Raw genomic sequence first — 24,633 nt, 5'->3', positions numbered from 1 at the left:
GGTGGCGTTAATGCAGACGTTCTATCGAATGTACACTGAAGCGCCAAAGAAACCTGTATAGGCATGCGTATTCAAATACAGAGATACGTAAACAGGCAGAACACGGCGTTGCGGTCCGCAACGCGTATATTAAACAAGTGTCTGGCGCTGTTGTTAGATCGTTTATTGCTGCTACAATGTCAAGTTATCAAGATGTAAGTGAATTTGAACGTGGAGTTTTAGAAGTCCCACGAGCGATGGGACACAGCATCTCCGAGGTAGCGATGAAGTGGCGATTTTCCCGTACGACCATTTCACGAGTGTACCGTGAATATCAGGAATCAGGTAAAACATCAAATCTCCGACATCACTACGGCTGGAAAAAGATCCTGCAAGAACGGGACGAACGACGGCTGAAGAGAATAGTTCAAGATGATAGAAGTGCAACCCTTCCGCTAATTGCCGCAGATTTCCGTGCTGGGCCATCTACAAGTGTCATCAAGCGAACCATTCAACGAAACGGCACCGATATGGGCTTTCGGAGCCGGAGGTCCACTCGTGTACCCTTGCTGACTGCATGACACAAAGCTTTACGCGTCGCCTGGGCCCGTCAACACAGACATTGGACTGTTAATGACTGGAAACATGTTGCCTGGTCGGAGGAGTCTCGTTTCAAACTGTATCGAGCGGATGGACGTGTACGGGTATGGAGACAACCTCATGACTCCACGGACCCTGAATGTCAGCAGGGTACTGTTCAAGCTGATGGAGGTACTGTAATTGTGTGGGGCGTGTACAGTTGGAGTGACATGGGACTCCTTTCAAGTCTAGATACGACTCTGATAGGTGACACGTACTTAAGCATTCTGTCTGATCACCTGCATCCATTCAAGTGTGTGTGTGTGTGTGTGTGTGTGTGTGTGTGTGTGTGTGTGTGTGTGTGTGTGTGTGAAATCTTATGGGACTTAACTGCTAAGGTCGTTAGTCCCAAAGTTCACACTACTTAACTTACATTATCCTAAGGGCAAACACACACACACACACACACACACACACACACACACACACACACACACACACACACACACCCGAGGGAGGACTCGAACCTCCGCCGTGACCAGCCGCACAGTCCATGACTGCAGCGCCTGAGACCGCTCGGCTAATCCCGCGCGGCTGCATCCATTCGTGTTCATTGTGTATTCCGACGGACTTGGGCAATTCCAGCAGGACAATGCGACACCCCACACGTCCAGAATTGGTACAGAGTAGCTATAGGAACACTATTGTGAGTTTAAACACTTCCGCTGGCCACCAAACTCCCCAAACATGAACATTATTGAACATATCTGGGATGCATTGCAACGTGCTGTTCAGAAGAGATTTCCACCGCCTCGTGCTCTTATGGATTTGTAGGCAGTCCTGCAGGATTCGTCATGTCAATTCCCTCCAGCACTACTTCAGATATTAGTCGAGTCCACGCCACGTAGTGTTGCGGCACTTCTGCGTGCTCGCGGGAGCCCTACACGATATTAGACAGGTGTACCAGTTTCTTTGGCTTTTCAGTGAGCACCTAAAAGTTTTAGTGTTATAATGACAGCCATTTTATCGGAAAGTAAATGAATTTTTTGCCATTTATCGAGGAAGTAAAACAGCAGAAGAAACTGGGCTTTCCTCTGGCGGTATGTCCTCATACTGTTGCTTTCGAAGTGGAGTACTGGTCTTCTCACGGTAAAATCATCAGTCGGACTGCCCACGAGGTTGCGTATCTTGGTTCTTTCGCCGAATGTAGTGACTTCGCTATGGTTTCGCGCTTCATCCAATATCTGCTGCAGGCTTACGCAATTAGCCGGTGTGGAGCTGGTGGCGGCGTTGCGTCGGAGAGGGCACTGACATTCGGGCAGGATCTCCGCGGGATGTGGGACAGCCTCCACTGCCCTCAAATCCCCGGGACCGGTTCTCCGGCCCAAACACTCACACATTCCTAGCGCTCATTCATTTTACGGTCCCTACCGTGCCCAAGGCATATTAAACACCGTATCACCAACACAGAATCTTTCTAGCCGAACGACTACTGTCGACGTTTAACATGCGGTCCTAAATACAAGTTATTTTATCCCTGAGCCCATACCTGTTAGAGCTGTGGACTTTCACACCTCCATCAGTGGCCTGGTCTGGCGTAAAATCACGGTAGGAATTCAGAGGAATGCTGTTGGGATCATGTACGAGCTACATTAGTTAGTGTGAGGGTGCTGCGAACTGCTCAAGGGATAGGAATCGTAGAACGAAAGACCATTTCCACCACGTGACTTGCTACTAGGTAAATTTTGCGTCTTATGGTAAGTACTCTGTTCGAACAGGCCTCGAAAGGCCCAACGGTACCGACCGACCGTCGTGTCATCCTCAGACGATAGGCATCACTGGATGCGAATATGGAGGGGCATGTGGTCAGCACACTGCTTTCGTGCCGTTGTCAGTTTTCGTGGCCAGAGCCGCTATTTCTAATTCAGGTAGCTCTTCAGTTGACCTCACAAGGGCTGAGTGCACTCCGCTTGCCAACAGCGAACGGTATAGCCAGACGGTTATCCATCCAAATACTAACAAAGTTCGACAGCGCTTAACTACAGTGATCTGACGGGAAGTGGTATTACCATTGCGACAAGGCCGTTGGCCACGATAAATACTCTTCTACTGTACCTATCGACCCACATTGGTACAGTACGAAGACAGACTCGGTTCATTAAAACTGGAGTGACGAATAAGAAATGTTCACCATATACTGAACATTGACTTAATGCAGTGTTCGGGATGGATATGAGCTTTATACCCACGAACTATTCGTGTGTACGGTGTTGTTAGTTGCCAAACAGCTTAAAAAGTTTTGCATCAACCTCATAATTTGTATAGCTTTCTTTAAATTTATTAGGTCATTCTTTCTTATGAGGAGCAGTTTCGAGCGGTGGGATCGCCGTTTTGAAACAATCTAGAGAAAATTGTTATATATCCGTAACTGGTCACAAAATGTAGGGAAGCAACTCACATGGTATTATTTGCTACGAATCCATATAGCCTCCACAGAAATGGTGATTTCACTCTCCTCAATATGTTTTATTCGCTTGAATTTTCATAATCGTTTTTGAAGATTCGAGGAACAATTCGTAGCAACATTTTATGGGGTTGTATTAATGCACATATAAAACAGATAGTGTTTAGCGCTACCGACGTTAGTCCGATCCGCAACGAGAGAAGTAAGACGACGTTCTCGAATGTGGCACTCGAATGCGCCACCTCTGTTTTCGAGGACGGAAAGTGATTGAGAATTATTGATTTACAATTAAATTTTCCTCGAGACAGTTCAGTCTCATCGCATTATCTGCGACAATGATGGAATCTGAAGAAATGAAGTAAAATTTGTGCTATGGCCGGTACTTGAGCCCCGGTCTTCTTGCTTAGAACTATTCTATCCTCGGACTGCTCACCACATAGCATTCCAAGGTTATTTTGCTGAATGTCACGACTTTGCTGTAGTTTCGCGATGCAAATTCGGATCATATTGACTGAGCAACAAATTGTCGCGCGATGGTGACGAACTTCATATTTTTCAGGTACCTCATTTTTACACTATTCTTTAAAAATTCTGCTGTGTGCTGTTTTATCTTTCCTCTCTCTAAGACAACAAGTAGCGCTTTAACGCTGACATGACTATAGACTGATAGAGCTTTGAAAATATGTAACTTGAGAATATGACTAAACAACGGAGCGTATGTTCCATAAATTAGTGAAATTTCTTTTGCTGACTTACAAGGGAAGGATAGACTTAAAGTTTCACTGATCTTGTTCGTATTTAGTACGTTTGTACGTACACTAATATAACAATTAATGCACATCTAGTATGAAGGCTCTTCGGCAAATTGAGGTTCGAAGTTTTACGAGTGTTGAATAGAGCGATAACATCAGCTGTATAGTAACGGAGTTAGCGAAACCGGCTAAGGTGGTAGATTAGAAGCGGCCTGTACTTCAGAGTTTTGTCATTCCCCCCTCCCCCCCGTCATCCATCAACCACTTTTCTCTCTACGACGAAGCGTGTTTCTTCGAAAACGAACAATAATAGCAATAATCGTAGTGTTACATCCGTGGCGAGATGCAATCTACGTTTAATAAGGAATTTTCATGAAATGAATTTATGGATACATTCATGGGCTTATCGCAAATGCAGCGTACGTTATTCAAAACGGATAAAAGTTTGGTTTGACTTCAATGCGATACAAGCATTAATGTGTCAATAAATAAGGTTTAATTTCACCACGATTTCTTATACTGTACGTAGATTAAATCCCGCCATGGATGTAACCCTATTATTATTATTATTATTATTATTATTATTATTCCTTTCCGAAGAATAATGATTCGTTTTAGCGGCACAAATGTGTGGCGAAATATTAGAAAAGAATATGATGGAACTCGAACCCATTACGCAAAGATTATGTCACAGTTGCCGTCGTGCCTTAATGCTAGCCTCATTCGCTGTCCGAGAGTTTGTTCCCGATAAATGTCGGCGTTCTGGCTGTTATAACCACAAAAGTAGCAGCGACGAGTTGCGCAGCAGAGAGAAAAGTTGGGGCCAACTGGCCAGCGACCTGTGAAAGCCGATGAACCACCTTGCGTAACACTTCTCTTGGCAGGTGAAGCAGACGCGGTTGGAATACAATTCGCTATGGCACACGCGGCCCATCCTCCATCTAGCTCGCTCACGGAAAGTGTGTACTCGGTCTTGACGGCAGCGTCGTGGCTTCAGGAGGAAGCTGTTAATGTTCTCAGGGCAAATATGAAATGGAATTGTAGTATTGAGTTTTTGCTGAACAATTTCTTCTTAAACCCCCTTTCACACGAGCGACTTTGCTTAAGTCGACTACTCGTAGCGAGTGAGCCAATTTAAACGCCGCTATCGTTTTATTGCTGTGGTGAGACTCGTTTGTTACGAGTGCAGTCTTGCTGAGGACTATGGCACCTGAATGGTGAATGTGAGGTTATTCTCTTGCGAAAATGCTAAAACATTAACAACAAAAAGGAATTAATAATGGTGGTAGTTTACTAACTTCAAAAGCACAATTCATAATGGACGTCTTTGACTAATGTCGCATGGTAAATTCTCTGCACTCCTAGGAACTGAAAGTGTAGGAAAAGAGACACACACACATTTTGAAACATCAGTGCTTATATACTCTTGAAAATATATGTGTATACACTTGAATACACTGTTGGGGAAAAATGCGACACCCTCAAGGACAAGTTCATTTTACTGGCAAGTGAGGTGATGGGTAGGAGTACATGATAACAAATTCAGACGAAAGGAAACATACGTCACATTAAAGGGGGTCCAAACTGTCGCATCAGTACACAGAGTCCTCTCACCTTGCAGCAACGCAGGCGTGTATTCGCGCATGCATGGCATCCTGCAATAGGTTGGCTCAATCATCTTGGCATCTTCTGTTGCAACTCAGTCCTGGAGATAGAGTAAGTTCCCACTTCATCGTGCCCCATAGCTGTTCATTTGACGAGAAACATGCTGAACTTGTAAGTCAGGACAGAATGCCACTAAGAGCACCTTGTGTTGCAGCAGCTATGTCTTGAAGTGCATTGTCCTGCTGAAAAAGCACATCGCCTTCCTGTCGAAGAAATGGCAGTAGCGGGGGGATATCTATTTGTACATCGTAGTGAGCACTGGTTACTTTACCCTACAGAAACACCAAATGTGACTGAGAGTTGTAACTGATGCCGCCCCCCCCCCCCAAACACACACACTATGAAGTGTGGCATGGGACCTGTGTGTGGTGAGTGAATCCATCCTGGAATAGGCAGATCACTGGGCCATGTCTATGCACATGTAGACAGAACATACTCTAATCACCGAAGACAACAGAGGACCATTCCCTGCTCCACTCAACTCTTTTACAACACCAGAGAAGCAATGTTTGTTGGTGTCATGGTGTCAGTGATACTCTGACCAGAGGCTCATGTGATATTAGTCCTGATGCAAGCAGACAGTTACCAATGGTCCCTGATGATACAGCAGATGCAACATATGCCCAGATTGCGACCGTGAATGATAGAGTTTACGTGATTTACAGATAAATGAGGTACACGGCATTCCTGTCACTAGATTAATGGTGTAATTTGATAAAATGTTCATTGGAAGTTTTTTTACTTCACCTTAGAAGACTTAAAAATAAATTGTTAATAGTGTACAGCAACCAGCCACAAATTGGTTTTAAGTTACTTTATTCAAAAAGTACCATCACCGGTTTCGAATTTTTTACAATTTGTCATCAAATCGTTTTTTCATGCTTTCATCAATACAGATTATACATTAATTTCTTGTTGCGAGTTGCCTTTCAGTAAAAAAATTTGTTTTTTTATACTATAAATCAAAACATGTGGTGCACATTGCAAATTCATTTTGTGGCCGAACAAAAGTGGTTTACAATGCAGTGCAGTGTTTGTGACTGAAATTACAAACGTTCTTGAGAATATGTTTCACTGCAAGAAAAGTGCTAACACAAATGTGCCAGATGGATATTTCACATAAGTTGGTTCCAACACAAAACCATTTTGGTTACATGTTTTTAGTTGGTAAATTATTGTTTATCCAACTCACAGGAAACCAATGTGTAATCTGTATTGATGAAAGCATGAAAAAACTGTCTGATCATGAACTGTAAAAAATTCAAAACTGGTGACAATACTTTTTTGAATAAAGTAACCCAAAACCAATTTGTGGCTGGTTGCCGTACACAATCAACAATTTATTTTATATCATGGCCACGGTCTCAAACCATGCTATATATGACAAAGTTGCCCAGACTTCAAATATTCTCAATAACCTAAGCAGAAGGTATTTTCAGACATATGTATAAATTCTGGATTGTTCATAAGTACCTGCAGGGTTTCAGAAGATGTGTGTGAAAATTAGAATATACATAGGAAATACATGTGTGTGCAATTCACTGAAGTCTCTTGACACAAACTGCCTGGGAAGGCAGGACAGCAGCTCACTTTTGGAAATCTGTTTGTCTTTTCTACATGTTATGACACATCTCCCCTCCATTGCAACTACACCACAGCAAGTATTATGAATCGAAACTTGGAAAAAATTCTGTGTCTGTGGGGATGAGTTGCATTTCCCTCTGTTATGTAGTTTTTGCACAGTCATTGTCTGATACCACAAAGATGCTTATCAATTACCTTCTACTGGACTTGCAAAATATTTGTCTTTAGTTTTTTTTTGTGCATGATTTAAATGCTTAAGAGTTCTTACTGCAAACTGACACAGCTGAGTAGGAATATGTACTTCAGTTCTTATCATCACTTGAAAATGAATCAAATCATTACTGCCTTCTCTTCTTCCTCATTGTTCTTATCTGTTTCATAGAGTTGGTCCTATACTGCAATTTGTAATGTAAATCATATATTTTTACCGAAACAATGCAATGTACAAAAACTTCCTTTCAGAGTACTGCCTTGAGTATTTTTATTTTAAACTATGTTACAGGACTTCATCTTGGAACACTATAGTGAAGATGGTTGTCAATATGAAGATGCCATTGCAGAATTTATGGACATTCGACAGGTGTGTATGACTTTCCGTTATTATATCTCTGACAAATTTACGTTTATGTTATAATTTTGAATTTTTTCTTTTTTTAATAAATTTTAAGTTGGGAATAAATCGACTGTTATTTTCCTGCAGGCAATGCGGACACCTCTCCGTGACAGCTCTGGTGTAGCTCTTTTATTCCAGTATTACAATCAGCTGTACTTTGTGGAGAGGCGATTCTTCCCACCAGATAGAAGTCTGGGTATATACTTCGAATGGTATAGCTCCCCTTTTATATTGCAATGTAATATACTTGTATTTAGAGAAGTAAGCCTTATTTTACAAATTTCTGTTACATTAACTACTAAAAATAATAAAAGGTGCAGCCATTGTAAGCAAGAATGTTAAATTATTGCCGTATAAACCACTAACGCCAATAGAGGTGGATAAAAAGTGCTATATATGAGGAGAGAAAAGGGTGGATGAATATCTATCTGACAGCAGTATAAAATGAACATTAAATTTGAGTCTTCAGAATCCAACATTTCTGTCATCATGCTAAATGGTGTAAGTATTAGACAGCCACAAAAACAAGAAATGGTATACAATTTTTCATTCAGGTAGTGTACTTCGTATTATTTGCAACACAGATTAGAAAATACGCATTTATATTGTATGTTGTCTTATGTTTGTGGGGTCTGCAGAATGAAATATCATATCCCAGTTCTTGTTTACGTGGCTACATATTATTGAATGCCTTTACTGCAAAGTGAGTTGTTACCTTTAACTCATTCCATTACTCATCCTCGATACAGTATTTTATTAATATTCCTAAGCTAGAATGGTGTCACTAAAAGCAGTGATTGATGCAATAATTATTTTTGTCCAATGAATAGTTGTTTGACTAGATTTTTTCCACATTATTATCTTTTTGAGAGCTACAGAAGACAGCCAGTGTTCAGTTTATTCTTTGAGTACTCTTCTCTGTTTTTAATGATGTAAACCACAGGAACATTTGCATTGGTTTACTTGCATGATAAGCACTGTAAACTGTTGCACATTTGGAACTACCATAGCATCTTTTCAAAATTTTAGAGTAGAGTTTTATCCTTGTAAATACTCACAATTATAGTTTCTAGTCAGACTTTGCTGTGTCATCAAAGTGAACAGTTTCAAGGCTAATTATGTTACACCTCAACTGTTGAGGCAGCATTCACATTTGGCACTCCCCTTTGGAGAGCATGAATATTAACCTTCACTCATTGGTGATACAATTTTTCTGAAGCTTATGTTTATATATTTTATATTAGACAAGCAGTTGTGGATGTTTGTGGTTGATTGTGCAGTAAGTTAATTACATGAATTCTCTGTATAAACACATATGTACTATAATTTAAATGTAACTTCTAATATGTTCACTTCAGGTACGATTCCTTGACGGGAGTGCCCAGCTGCCAGAGGACGGTGGCATTCGAGAAGGCATGTGTACTGTTCAACATTGGGGCTATATATACACAGATAGGTGCCAAGCAGGACAGGCTCACATCCAAAGGCTTAGACAGTGCCGTTGACAGCTTTTTGAGGGCAGCTGGTACATTCCGCTACATCCATGAGAATTTTACTAATGCTCCCAGCATGGATTTGGGTCCCGAAATGCTTGATATGTTGGTACAACTCATGCTGGTAAGTTGATATGTGTACTGTATGAACACTACCTTAGTCTATTTTCGGTATATCTAAACTGAAGTATGAAGTTAAAAGAGGAAAACTGCTGACTGATTACCAACCAATAGTGACCGTAATATAATACGTAGGAATACAGTCAGGCAAATATGTTTAATCTTGAACTCCTAGAATTTACAGTATCTTTCCAAAGCTATAAGAAGATTCAATAGAAATTTTGTCATAGAAACAATTGCAAACAAGAACAACAGGAACAAAACAGAACAGAAATTATATAGCATATAGATCATATTTCATCAGTTGGGTGACAAATGACACAGGAACCAACAACCGTGAGAAATTGTACAAGAATTTTGAAGATTTCTTTAAACATTTGTCTACTTTTGTAGATGAATCGGAAATTTAGATGTTGAGGATGAAAATTCGGACATTCCAGAAGTAATGCAAAGTAAGTTTTCAAAGTTAAGGGTGGATTTTGGGAACTGTCAAGTGGAAGACACAGTTATGGGTGCAGTGAAAATGAAATAGAGAGGGACAGGGCACATAGCCACTCAATGACACTGGAAGATCTGCAAGGGCAACATAATTGCATGTTACTGATTGCTGTAATTTATGGAGAAGAGTAGAGGAAGACTTTATCGAGAAGTGGAAATGAAATAGCTGATGAGGAGACATAACATTTATCTGATTTCTGAATAGTAATTTGAAACTTCCTGGCAGATGAAAACTGAGTCCCAGTCTGGAATACGGTTTTAATATACCAGCAAGTTTCAAATCAATGCACATTCCAAAGTGAAAATTCCTCTTGTAAATGTATTTTGAAGTGTGCATGTAGAAATAAAGAAACGTGTGAACAGCTTATTTTTGTATTGCCTATTTAGTACTAAAATTGCAAGACTTTACAGTGTGGAGCTTTAGTTTTTATGTAGAAAACTGATGTACCAAACAAAATCACGTAGTCTACTGAATATAATACAGTTCATTTTGCATTTAAGATAAGGAAATACCCTAATAGTACCTTATTTCTTTGCTGTTGTGCAATATGCAAGGAAAGTATTCTTGCTGCTAATGGATCAGTGTGCACTTTGTGAATGCATTTATAGTATTGAAATATTTTGTAAAAATAATAAAGTAATGTCATATATATTTATATAATGTAATTAATTTGCAGGCTCAGGCTCGTGAATGCTTATTTGAGAAGCTTGAGCTCCAGTCAAGAGATCGTAGAGATATAGATGTTTGCCTTGACCTCTCCCAAGAAGCAGCACAGGTAAGTTAAAACATGTTTCTAGGTAGGCTTTTATCTGTGACATGTTATCTTGTACAAAGTTATTACCAGGTGTGGATCCAAAGATAGTCATGACCCCCTTCAAAGAACAATTTATATTTTTACATGTATAAATTTCCAACCTTTATAGTAAACTGACGAAGAATAACATGAAAACTAACAGTCTTCAAAATGCAAAGGAAATATACATTCTAATTATTTGCTTGGAATTAGTTAGTGTGGATGGGATTACAGCCTGACCAGTTACAGAAAACATTCCAGCCAGCTGAATGCGCCTGTTCAGACTAACAATATGTGTTGTCTATAACAAATGTAACAGGGCCTTCCTTCCAAGAAACTTGAATAAGCAAAATAGAAAAGCAGAGACATTGTACTAATAAAGAAAAAACATGACAGAAATATGGAGTTGATGGAAACAAAAAGCATTCCACCAGTTACCCTTGTTATATCATGTAATTTAGGACATTTTCAGAGTTGTGAAAGTTTGTTGCTTTAAGAGATCTTAATCAGTTGCAGTGACACAAATATTTCTCAGATTTTGAGATGAATAGTTTCCAAATGATATATTTCTCGGGAATGCAGTTTATTTCAAGTTATGTTATAGCAATTTACTAAGCACTGATATAAGCAAATTAGTAATTTGCTAGTATTATATTAATATATTTTGTTGTTATTGGTACTGTTAAAGTCCTAGGCACTGGTAATACATTCAGATGGGAATAATGCTAAGTGGTATTAGGAGGTGTGGAGGTGGTGGCTGTCACCATTGACATGCATGATCTGCAGTGAAAGTAGCCTACGAAAGAAGAATAATCAAAAAACTGCGGAGTAGGTGTCCCCCCCCCCCCCCCCCCCCTCCAGCAAACATGCCAATAATAAAACTCATTTTGAAAATGGCCTTAAATCAAACTGTGCACATTCAAGAATTGAGCTCTGGATCTGCACCTGATTATCACATCTTTGTAAACATGATACAGTTGAAGTAATGTGTACCATGATTGTGCTCAGAGTTTGTTTATAAATTTTTGTTTTTATATTATTTATTGCTAATAGTATTTCTTGATTCAGTTTCTGTTTGTATCAAATTTGCTGTACTGCTTCCAACAACATACACAGCTTTTCAGTCAGATTCATTTCTTTATTGTACGTGGTCTACTATTAATACTAGATTTTTGTCATTTCAGGTGTCAGATGTCTATGGCAAAGTCCACTCACTGATATCGTGTCCACCTGTTAAGGACTATGTTCCGTACTCCTGGGTCTCACTAATTCTTGTGAAAAGAGAACACTATTGTGCTCTATCACATTTTCATGCAGCAAAAGGCGTCCTGAGCCAGAAACTTGACTCCATAGGTGCTCGCACACGCGAGACTCTCCAGTTTTTGCATGCAGAAGGTGACACGAGGACACAACTAGACATAAGACTTCCACAGGATGATGCAGAAAGAAAACTACTTGGTAAAGACTATTTTATAATCCAACTATTGTTATTGTTTCAATAATATTTGGCAGAAATATTGGGTTCATCAAAGAGGATCACGTTTTGTATTTTATGAAACATAAGTTTCATCCTGGTTTTTGTTGTACTGTTTGGAATGTTTGGTTTTACCATTTGATAAACTAAATAGTGTTCTGAACTGTTTGTTGCTGACGTAGTTTTCGCCTTCAAATGATTATGTAAAAATCAGCAGAGAAATGGCTGACCAATATTCACCTGCAGGAGGTGAAATACCTAGTTCTGAAGCTAGGATAACTGTTTTTTACCTTAAGCATTTCTGTCAGCAAAATTAGGTATTTCACACCCTAAAAGCAATTGGTAGGTAGCCATTCAGGCTCTCTGTTTCTTTAACATTCCTCTCAGTTAAACTTTCCAAATGATATAGTCTTAACAAAATTACATCTTCCATTAAAGCTTTTCAACTTGCCAGTGGTCATGTGATTTAACACTTTTTATTTCATCATAGTTGAACAGTTGCATGATTTTAGTAAGTTTTGAAGTAAATTAAATTTGACACTCAGAAATACTGCAGAAACACTTTCAGTATTGAGTTACACAGTGCTGCTTCTATTTGCCACTATTACCTATGCTTTGCCCCTTTTGCAGAAATGGAGCTTAGAATAATAAGATAAGCAAGTTACATATACATGCATATTCTGCAGATAACTTTGGAGTGTATGGCAGAAGGTAGTTTCCATTGTACCACTTGTGTGGGCTGCTTTCTGTTCCATTCATGTATGGGTTGTAAAGGAATGATTACTTAAATGTCTCTTTGTGTGTCATACTTAGTCTAATTTTTCTTCCTGTTAAGGAATATAAGTTATTGATTTTTCTCATGTTTGAAGCTAGATAATATTATCATAAAATTTGCAAACAGTTTCAACATTTTTATAAGCTGAAAACTGGACAACTCACTGATATTTTTACAGGTCGAGCTCATTTGCGTGAGGCATTACTTCTTCACGAGGAGAGTCAAAGGTTGTTCCGTATGTGCCGAGAGCTACGTGGGAAGGCAGCCCTTTCAGTTGTTCTAAAAATAAGTCACCAGAATGCACTTGAAGCGTACACTACTGCTGAAGAAGAAGATGATTTCCGGGAGCTTCTAGAACCACCTCACATTCTGCGTAAGTTATTGATTTTATGTTAGTGTTTTTCTGTGCACAGAGTAATTGTAATTATTATACTCCTGGAAATTGAAATAAGAACACCGTGAATTCATTGTCCCAGGAAGGGGAAACTTTATTGACACATTCCTGGGGTCAGATACATCACATGATCACACTGACAGAACCACAGGCACATAGACACAGGCAACAGAGCATGCACAATGTCGGCACTAGTACAGTGTATATCCACCTTTCGCAGCAATGCAGGCTGCTATTCTCCCATGGAGACGATCGTAGAGATGCTGGATGTAGTCCTGTGGAACGGCTTGCCATGCCATTTCCACCTGGCGCCTCAGTTGGACCAGCGTTCGTGCTGGACGTGCAGACCGCGTGAGACGACGCTTCATCCAGTCCCAAACATGCTCAATGGGGGACAGATCCGGAGATCTTGCTGGCCAGGGTAGTTGACTTATACCTTCTAGAGCACGTTGGGTGGCACGGGATACATGCGGACGTGCATTGTCCTGTTGGAACAGCAAGTTCCCTTGCCGGTCTAGGAATGGTAGAACGATGGGTTCGATGACGGTTTGGATGTACCGTGCACTATTCAGTGTCCCCTCGACGATCACCAGTGGTGTACGGCCAGTGTAGGAGATCGCTCCCCACACCATGATGCTGGGTGTTGGCCCTGTGTGCCTCGGTCGTATGCAGTCCTGATTGTGGCGCTCACCTGCACGGCGCCAAACACGCATACGACCATCATTGGCACCAAGGCAGAAGCGACTCTCATCGCTGAAGACGACACGTCTCCATTCGTCCCTCCATTCACGCCTGTCGCGACGCCACTGGAGGCGGGCTGCACGATGTTGGGGCGTGAGCGGAAGACGGCCTAACGGTGTGCGGGACCGTAGCCCAGCTTCATGGAGACGGTTGCGAATGGTCCTCGCCGATACCCCAGGAGCAACAGTGTCCCTAATTTGCTGGGAAGTGGTGGTGCGGTCCCCTACAGCACTGCGTAGGATCCTACGGTCTTGGCGTGCATCCGTGCGTCGCTGCGGTCCGGTCCCAGGTCGATGGGCACGTGCACCTTCCGCCGACCACTGGCGACAACATCGATGTACTGTGGAGACCTCACACCCCACGTGTTGAGCAATTCGGTGGTACGTCCACCCGGCCTCCCGCATGCCCACTATACGCCCTCGCTCAAAGTCCGTCAACTGCACATACGGTTCACGTCCACGGTGTCGCGGCATGCTACCAGTGTTAAAGACTGCGATGGAGCTCCGTATGCCACGGCAAACTGGCTGACACTGACGGCGGCGGTGCACAAATGCTGCGCAGCTAGCGCCATTCGACAGCCAACACCGCGGTTCCTGGTGTGTCCGCTGTGCCGTGCGTGTGATCATTGCTTGTACAGCCCTCTCGCAGTGTCCGGAGCAAGTATGGTGGGTCTGACACACCGGTGTCAATGTGTTCTTTTTTCCATTTCCAGGAGTGTATGTCTTGACCAAACAAAATTTTGGTGATGGGGAAATTAACTTTGTTGTAACACTAATTTCTGGTTCTAGCATCTACAAAGTTCCAACTATCCTTGACACCTCCAGACTTCTCGCAACACCGAGTGGAAGACCTGTTCCGTGGTTTGGGTCCTGTTGCCATTTTCTCTGCCAAACATCACTGGACAGCACCACGTTCTGTTCAGTTGCAGAGGCTTGGTGGTGAAGGTTTTGGCTTCAGTGTCAGAGGTGATGGACCAGTCATAATAGCTGGTGTTGACCAAGGCAGTCTAGCTGATGTAAGTGATTGTCATTAAATCTTCAAACTTATATTGCTATGCCTAATCTATGCCTAATGTTCATTCCATACTGTTGCAAAAGAATGAGATGGTTCCAGTTTCTCCAGTTTGTAGAAATTAAAGTATATTTCAGTAGTTTTAAGGATTGTTAATAAGAAACATGCAGAACAACATACTGTCAGTTCACTTTTGATGAAGACCTCAGTTTGCGTAAAACAGCATTGTCACGGCTATTATAAATGCTATGTTACATTACGTATTTCTTGGTGGTGAAATTAATTATGAGGTAGTCCATTGTAGGCAGTAATTATAACTCCTCTTTGGAAAGGCAAGACAACTATCACTACTTTTGTAGATAGTTGATGTGAAGCACAAAGCAGTCACTTAGTGACTGCACTGAGGAAGGCGGAGTTTCCCCCATACCATTTTTTTAAATTTTCAGTCATCTTCTTTCAGTTTCTGTGTGCGAGGCAAAACTTACTTCCTCCAAGCCCTGAGTCAGAATCTGTAAGCACTCAAGATAATGTGAGATCACAGCACTGACTTTTTAATGTAGCAGTAATTAAAAATGGAACCACAAATGTGCAGTGGAGAAAATAGTAGTATGTAGTCTGATGCATGTAGAAAGAAGAATCCTACTGTGGTGAAAAGTCGTGTGACTGGACATTACTGCACATCTTTCCTGATCATGAAATGCACAAGAGGATGAATGTAAATAGTTACAAACCAATATCCCTGATGTCCATCGGTTGAAGGATCTACAAGTTTATTCTAAGCTCGAACACTGTTGTTTTTAGAGTAACAGAAGCGTCTCTCAAAGAATCAACATGGGTTCAATAAAAATCTTTGTGTGAAACACAACTCACTTTTTTCAAATGCAATATCTTGGAAATACTGATGGAGGTGTATATGTAGAGTCAGTTTTCCACATTAGCATTTGAAGAAGAGTTAATGTCCAATAGAAGTAGAATGAAAATGTTCAAAAGAAACAAAAGTAACACTAGGAATAACATGCCAAGACTGACATTGTTCTCAATGTACGTAAAGTATTTATCTGATTAGATTGGTGGTGGTATCAGACTATTCACTGATCATAAGCTGTTGTCTACAGGAATGATTACTGCTGGGTGATGATGATGAATTGCAGTGTGTCTTGAAGAGAACTTTCACTTTTTTATGAAATATAATGAAGGGAAAGAAATGAATAGTATGAAACAACAAGATTAGTGGTAAACGTATAGCACCCCTCCAATCAGTTAAATATCAGGGATAACACTATGAAGCAACATAAAGTGAGATAGTCATGTGACACCTGCAGTAGGGAAGGGAAATGGAAGACATACTTGTTGTCCGTGTTCTGGGAATATGCAGTGCATCTGTAAAGGAAACCTGCATGCAGGATACTAGAATGACCAGTTCTTCTGTACTGCCCTGGGTCTGGGAGTCCTTATCAACTTGACCTGACAGCAGATACTGAATAAATTCAGAGATATTCTGCTAGGATCATACCAGGTTAGCACAGCCCCTAGGGATCTGTAATAGAGATATACAGGGAATTTAAAAGGAAATTATTAGAAGAAAGGTAACACTCCTCTCCAAAAATCCTGCTGGGTAAATTTAGGGAACTAGAATGCCAAGTAGTGCAGGAAAAATTCTGCTGCCTCCATCATGTACCTTCCATAGGGACAGTGAGAATTAGATACGAGTCTTTTCTCTCACTTCATATGGGAATGCATGATGATGATGATGATGATGATGTTTACAGAGAAAGGAAATTTCATACTACGAAGGTATCAATAATTAGTACAAAGGGTTTCTCACAATTCATATTACTGGCTTCTACATGTTGTAAAGGGGACTCAGCAGATAAAGTGGATATAAAATAAAATAAATCGGTCACTTTCAAATCTCCTGCTTCACACTATGCACACAGCAGAGACCTGTGTGCTCTACATGAGCCAATGGTATGGGCATTATTTTGGGTATTCGTTGTCAGGTTCTCTTCTAAGATGTCTTCTAAGGTGTCTTCTAAGTTGACAACACAGCTTGTCCATGGAGCACCACAGTCAACCCCCCTAATAGGGAATGTACCAGTTTATGACAGTGACTCCGATAGTTGAACGAAAATGGTATGTGACATCATAATTAAAACAGGGACTGATGACGGCAACCTTTTCTCATTTTTTGCATACTGTGAAGTGGGAGGTTTCAAAGTGATTTGATCTTGAAATTAATTTTATTATATGACTAATTCCGTTATGTTTAAATTTGTATACATACATACATACATACATACATACATACATACATATGTTGTTTACCAAAATTGTGTTGACATTATAGATACAAATAACATAAAGTAAAACATTTTGAAGACTTAATAATGCTAATAATATTGACTAGCTTCCATAGTGGTAGGTTAATTTACTGGTAATGCTGTTATTTGCTCTGTCCATGTTAACCTACCCTCAGGATAGAGATCCAAAAACTTTACACAAGGTACTTGCTCAAGTTTGTTCTCCTTTATTTTTATCACTATGTCACTGTTATTTTGGTAAGTTGTTTTTAAAGCTCATGATGTGTGGGTAATGGATTTAAAAAAAAATCAATATTGGCATATTACTTCTAAACCAGTTCTCTAGTCTCTAATGTCATACGTCATACACTTTCTTCGGCTGCATTTGTAGATGCTTCTAGATCCACCCCCTTAATTACAATATTTGTGTCATCTGCAAATAGTATGGATTTCTGTTGGATTTCATCAGCAAGGTCATCAGTATATACCAAGAACAGTACAGTGTATAAACTTTTAGATCACAGACCTCTCCCTAGTCCTGAATCGAAACGTCGGGAGGCTTCGGTAGGCACGCAGTTTCGACTGCTGCCAACATTATGTAGCTGACTGTGTTGTACAAGGTAGCCATTGTCGTCTGCTTCGTTATTGTTTTGCACTATACTGTTCTGTGAGTTTTTATTGTGCAGTTGTGCCAAACATTACCAAAATGAGTGAAGAGGCAGTTGCTGGCCCATCTCAGGTTTTTTTTTTTTTTACAAATACGCCCATGGTTTTATATACTTTTTTTAAACACGTTTGCGAAATGTGTTGCGAATAGTGTTAGTAGTGAAGAGATAATAGAACAAAAGTCATGCCTGACGCGGCACTTTTTCATGCATCTTGATGTTTACCACATCATATCTTCTGAATTATATGTCGTAAAGAGACATAAATTTGCCGGCGCATTTACTGATATATGTGGATACTGTATGTGAAATATGTTTCGGTTAGAGTTAATAGTAACGAAATAATACATTAAAACGTCATGCCTACTGCAGCAGATTTATGGTATGTACGGAGAAAATGTAGTAAGCGACAACCTTTTTTCCTTTCATTATTTTTTGGGGGGTGTAAGTGAGAAAAATTTTCGTAAAGGTTTGAAATTGTATGTAACGTTTGTTGCTAGTTGCTAAGTACTCTAATTCTCAAATAGTGGATGCGTAAATCTGGGTATTTTCGTGCGGTGGCATCTCATTGTTTATGACGTCATATCTCCTCAAGAATGTGTCTTATTTATCTTTTTTTTCGGCTAGGAACCTTCGTGGGCATACGGAGAACAAATCACCAAAATTTCATCGCAATCGGATGAATGGTTTGGGAACGCACAGAGGGCAGACATACATACATTCATTTTTATACATAGAGATTGACAGTTACGTTATACTTCATGACCTGTTAAAGTATCTTTAAATTTTATAATCCATAGTTTAACATTGTGGGGAATGAAATAAAATGAAAAAAATTTGCAAGCAGTGGGAATCGAACCCAGATCTGGTGCAGGACAAGCCTTTACCTAACCAATTGCGCTACGCATGCTATAGTGACCTAATTGTTGAAACATTGTCCATTACTCTTTTCGGGTGTTCAGAGAACAACTCACCAAAGTTTCATTGCAATCGGATGAATGGTTTGTGAGCGTATAGTAGACAAACATACATACATACATACATACATACATTCATTTTTATATATATAGATTTTAATGTACGTGACGATTTCAGTTTCGTTTACGAAAAACATTTCAAGTGAGTTTTACTTCCAAGCCTTTCGTCTGCTTTCGTGTAAGCATGACGTGCAATTTGTATTGCCAGCACTGCAACTGGTAGGCGTGCTCCCCCCCCCCCCCAACGGCTCCTCTCCCCTCGCCAGCCAATGCTTGCTTCCTCCTCTCCCTGCACTCCCCTCACAACTCTGCCGTCTTACAGTTAACACACTGTAGTAGCCTTAGGACACTTCCCTCAGGCACACAGTCCAGGATCTTCCCCATGTCTGAATAGTATTTATTACCCTGCTGCTCTGGCATTTCTACTTTTTGATATCTCATTCTAGTATAATACACCTAATTCCTAGTTCTTGATATTTCACCAGCAGTTTATCATAAATATTAGATATTGTGTTCCACTATTTATTGTTTCAGAGGTGCAGTGTATTCCTCTGTTTATAGCATGTTGTTTACTTTGAATTCCGTAGGGTGTACAATGTCTTCACTTCAAAGAATGAAAAAGGTTCGCCTTTGTATGATGTGACATATGGTGTAATGCATGTACTGGCAGTATTGCTAAGAATCCAGAAGTTCCATTTGAAATGAAATGTCTTCATGTAAGATACTCTTATACATAAGAGATCTTATGCTCTTTAACTGAAATCTGAGGATGATACTCAAATTATCAGTATGCAAATGTAGAGTCTTAACTGCTGAAAAGAATGATGGATATTATTGTACATCAGGTTAGGCAGTCGCTCAGTTGCTTCTTTTAAGACAGTGTTACAAATTAACCAAAACTATATTTATGAGAATTTTAATGTCACTTATATGATAACATTATTAGTATGTAATACACCAAAGAAAATGTTGCTCATAATTGTAGGTAGATTTGCATTGCTTGAATGTTTTAGCTTGTAGGTAAAGATTTGTGAATCAATGTGATACACAATGGCCGAAAAATTGTTAAACCATCTTGTGTGCTATGCTTTGACACTTATGACTACCTGCATAATTTAAGCTTACCTTCTATTTGATTTGCAGTTTGGTGGAATGAAGGAAGGTGACTTCATCGTGGCAATTGCTGATCAGGATGTTAAATGGTCCCCGCATGAAGAAGTGGTAAAACTCATAAAGCAGGCTGGTGATACTTTGAGCCTCAAGCTAGTCACACCAATGGACAGAAATTACTTAAAGGTATAATATAATTAATAATAAAAATGTCGCCCAGTCAGACACTTCTCTCCTTCGTATATGTTTTGTGTTGTTGATTGATTGTAAATGTTTGGCCAAAGATAGTCAGTTGTAAAAACATTCTCATCACTAGTTTTGACTAGGAAGGACTTACCAGTGATAGCATGACATTTCTGATCACCAGACCTCATGACAGTGTCATTGAATAAATTTCATAACTTTAGACAATGTCTCTACTACTGCTACTACTACTAGTAGTAGTAGTAGTAGTGGTGGTGGTGGTGGTGGTGGTGGTGGTTTCATGCTCTTCTCTAGCCCATCTCAATTATCAACAATGCAAACTAATTCTACATAGTGCACGGCTCATCAGTAGCACTATACAGTTACACAATTGATAGGGAGGATATAAAAGTTGCTGGTGTTGTGCTCAGTCGAATGGTTTATAGCAGACCACCAGAATTTTTTTGGCAAATGTAAAGAAGAGAGACACAATATGTTACACGTGTATTTACATACGAGGGCCGTTCAGAAAGTAACCTCCGGTTGATTTAAAAAAATACACCAAGTTAAATAAAAATATTTTAATATATACATCTTACAACTACATCTTTGCACTATTTTTCTACATAGTCTCCATAGCGATTGAGGCACTTATCATATCTCTTCACAAGCTTTGAAATTCCTTCTGCATAAAAATCACCCGCTTGTGCCTGGAGCCAGCCTGTGACCGCATCTTTGAGCTCTTCGTCGTCATTAAACCGCTGTGACCCGAGCCATTTCTTCAAATGCATGAAGAGGTGATAATCACTTGGCGCCAGGTCTGGGCTGTAAGGTGGATGGTTGATAACGTCCCACTTGAAGGACTCAAGAAGGGCCGTTGTTCTGCGAGCAGAGTGAGGACGGGCGTTATCGTGCAAAAAAACGATACCGGAAGTCAGCATACCACGGCATTTGTTCTGTATAGCCCGTCGTAACTTTTTTATTGTTTCACAGTACACGTCTTGATTAATGGTCGTACCACGTTCCATGAATTCAACCAACAACACCCCTTTGGCATCCCAAAATACCGTTGCCATCAGTTTTCTGGCAGAAAAATCTTGCGAGGCTTTTCTTGGGTTGGTAGACGAATTTGAATGTGCCCACATCTTTGATTGTTCTTTTGTCTCAGGGTTCACGTACTTAATCCAGGTTTCGTCACCGGTCACGATTCTGTTTAACAATGGTTCTCCTTCGTCCTCATAACGTGAGAGAAAGTCTAATGCAGAGGCCATTCTTTGAGTTTTGTGGTGGTTGGTAAGAATTTTGGGCACACATCGTGCACAGAACTTATGGTAACCCAATCTTGCTGTCACTATCTCGTACAAGAGAGTCTTAGAAATCTGTGGAAAACCAGTAGACAACTCCGACATTGAGAAACGTCGATTTTCACGAACTTTTGCATCAACTGTCTGAACGAGTTCGTCAGTCACCAATGATGGTCTACCACTCCTCTCTTTATCATGAACGTTTTCTCATCCACTTTTAAATAAACGTACCCATTCACGGACAACTCCTTCACTCATAACTCTTGGTCCGTACACGGCGTAAAGCTCACGATGAATAGCTGCTGCAGAATATCCTTTGGCTGTAAAAAACCTTATGACAGCACGCACTTCACATTTGGCGGGGTTTTCTATTGCAGCACACATTTCAAACTGCCACAAAAACTAAACTAGCGCAGGTACGACGTTCACTCGACCACGGCTTGATGCCGACTGACCTGTTGAGTGCGTGAACGCACAGATGGCGTCGCTACTCCCCCCACAACCCGCACTGTGACCAATCGGAGGTTACTTTCTGAATCGCCCTCGTATCTCAGAAATAGTTCATTTTCACATAGTCATATTCGAGTAAATATTTGTTAGTTGCCCTCTACATGCCCCAATGAAGGCAAATTTAATCACTCTAGTTCTCTGTCTCTGTGTGTTATATATATATATATATAATTTAAGGACACTTAATTAGCTACAGGAACAATGTTTTTTGCACCCCATGCCTGAATATTGTTGGCTAGATTAGATCATGGTACATTGCTGAATACTTTGGTGAATTGAGTTTGATTACTAACAATAGCTTGAAACAGGCGTTTTCAGCAGTATATTGTTATGACCAGTGTGGTCGTTTTTGTGTCTCTTGGTATTTCTCTGCCATAGTTGATGTTTTAGAGGACCTCATGCTCCCCGCAGACTTGCTACAATCAAGGCATCCATTTCTCATATGATGATGGAAGACATTTTACACTGCTGTGTCATCACTTTGTGCGTAAAAGTTTTTCTGCGTTTCCTGTGATCGATAATGTTTTTGCGTGTTTGTAACTTTCTCCTCAGGTGGTATCTCTGCTCATATATTATATGCATCTAACACTGGAAGAGGATCAGTTAAATGTCAATAATTTACAATTGTGGATTCTTCATGTTTATCTTTGTAGACTCTCTGAAGAAATGTTAACATTATGATATGAGACATTCTGGTATTTGCTTTCTGATTGCAGCAGCCAAAGGGTGGACCAAAAGGCTCAGTATCAAATAGCAGCTCAAGTTCTGGCGTATCTAGTGGGCAACCTAGTCCTGCAGGAACTGTTGCTGGACACTCTCATAAAAAACTCACGTGGAATCCTTTCAAGAGAGCTTCAGGTCACAGAGACTCAAAGGAGCAGGGTTATGAAGCCAATGTTATTCTCAGATGAATTTAATTACCATTTCAAGATGATCTGATAAATGTTGTAGGGAAGCGAGTAAAGCAAAATCAAGATCTTAAATATGGACATAAAGACACATGTTCAATGTGCTTCTTTTCAATTCTGTAATCCACTTACAAAAGAGAAGGAATGTCGCAGTGCCTATTTTTTAATTAGTTAATTAAACTGATTTTGTGTTTCATCCCTTTTTCTGCATCCTGAGAAAGTGTGTGTGGACTATTTTTGTTTTGTTTTGGGAAGTGCACATGTTGAAACTCTTGTAACCATGCAGGTATTGTGATTTAAATTGCTTACTCAGTTAGTGTAAACCTTCCCAAATTAGTGTAATGCACTCTCAAATATGCAACCTTGCGTAGGTGGTGCAACTTCCCAAAGTTACCGTTTTGAGCTAAGATATTCTAATTGAAAATCATTGTGTTGTTTATCATTGACTAAAGATATTTGTATCTTATAAATATTTAATTGATAAATACTTTTTTTCATTTCAGTGTGAGTAGAAACACTGAACAGTGAAACTCAAATACAAGAATATATTGTGCATGTACAGACTATTAGGACCCAGGCATATTGTAGTTGAAACACTGTTGCTGCAATTTAATGTTGTATATAAGACAACTGACGCAAAAGTCAGTGAATACAAAGACGTTACAGTTGTGAATATAGCTGATGGACTGTACTATAAACAATAATTTCAAGTTGTTGAGATTTTATTGAGTTGCATGTTGCAATACTGTTGTAATGATGTCATATAATTCGATGTTCTGTACATTGCAAGAAGAAGACTGAAGTTGTAAGGATTTACATGTAGAAAGGAAAGCACTGCTGTGCCAAGTGTAAAAATAAATTCTCCCACTTTATACTCTGTTGTATACATATATTTTTCATGTAGTTTTAAAATTCTTACTTGTACTGCTATCTGAAATGTAATTTAAAACTTTTATTAATTAATTTTATTGTTGACAGAAATCTATTATAAAAAATCCGAACATTTAGTGGCAGATATCTGTTGACATGTCAATATCAGTTTTATTTACTATGTATCAGTACAAAAGTTTCAAATTTGAAGATGTTTTATTACCTCTGTTAATGGTAAATACATATGTACAGATGTATTAAATGTGTGTTTTCTTTGTAACATCACAATACAGTGTGAACTATCCTGATTAATCATTCCAAAGTATCCTTTTTTCCTTTTTGACATAATAAGTGCTTCTGAAAAAAAGGACACGATAACATTATCATTATATTAAGTACAGCTCCTTGATGGCCTGTTGGTATGTGTAACTTTTTTCAACCAAATAAAACTGTTCTGTTTTTCTGGGCTGCATGTTCTGATGGTGAAGACTTTGGACAGTATAAGGAAAACACAGGGTTAAAATCACAGTCCTGTCATCCAGATTTAAGTTTCTTGTGGTTTCTCTAAATCACTTCAGATGAATGCCATGTCAGGTTTCCTTCTTTCTTTTTAAATATACTCCACAGCATGTTCTGTTCCCTAACTGTGTAATTGCTCATCTCATTTGAGAGTTCTATCAACAGAATATAACTGTAACCTTCCTTGCATTAATTTCATCCATTATAAATTAATTTTTTTCAAAAGCTTGTTATGAGAAATAGAATATTTTCAGTTTGAAACTCCTGCCACTCTCCCTCTCCCCCCCCCCTTTCCTGCCCGTACCTCTCCCTCCCCCCCCCCCCCCCCTTCCTTCCCTCTGTCCCTCACCC

At 39.8% G+C, this 24,633-nt stretch overlaps 1 protein-coding gene across 3 annotated transcripts in view; it reads left to right on the top strand.

Annotated features, from left to right (window-relative positions):
• The window catches only part of LOC124802563 (rhophilin-2), a 492,713-nt gene extending 469,684 nt beyond the window's left edge, over nt 1–23,029 (top strand). For all 3 annotated transcript variants that reach the window (XM_047263432.1, XM_047263431.1, XM_047263433.1), the window contains 9 exons: nt 7,526–7,603; nt 7,724–7,848; nt 8,995–9,253; nt 10,425–10,523; nt 11,726–11,999; nt 12,969–13,163; nt 14,714–14,940; nt 20,022–20,174; nt 22,702–23,029. In XM_047263432.1, coding sequence (XP_047119388.1) covers nt 7,526–7,603; nt 7,724–7,848; nt 8,995–9,253; nt 10,425–10,523; nt 11,726–11,999; nt 12,969–13,163; nt 14,714–14,940; nt 20,022–20,174; nt 22,702–22,896 — 1,605 coding nt within the window. In that variant the 3' untranslated portion in view covers nt 22,897–23,029. The remainder of the gene's footprint in view (nt 1–7,525; nt 7,604–7,723; nt 7,849–8,994; nt 9,254–10,424; nt 10,524–11,725; nt 12,000–12,968; nt 13,164–14,713; nt 14,941–20,021; nt 20,175–22,701) is intronic.
• The last annotated feature ends 1,604 nt before the right edge of the window (nt 23,030–24,633 follow it).

This window comes from Schistocerca piceifrons, chromosome 6 (assembly GCF_021461385.2).
Source record: "Schistocerca piceifrons isolate TAMUIC-IGC-003096 chromosome 6, iqSchPice1.1, whole genome shotgun sequence".
NCBI lineage: Eukaryota > Metazoa > Arthropoda > Insecta > Orthoptera > Acrididae > Schistocerca > Schistocerca piceifrons.
This window is presented reverse-complemented; position numbering and strand designations above follow the sequence as displayed.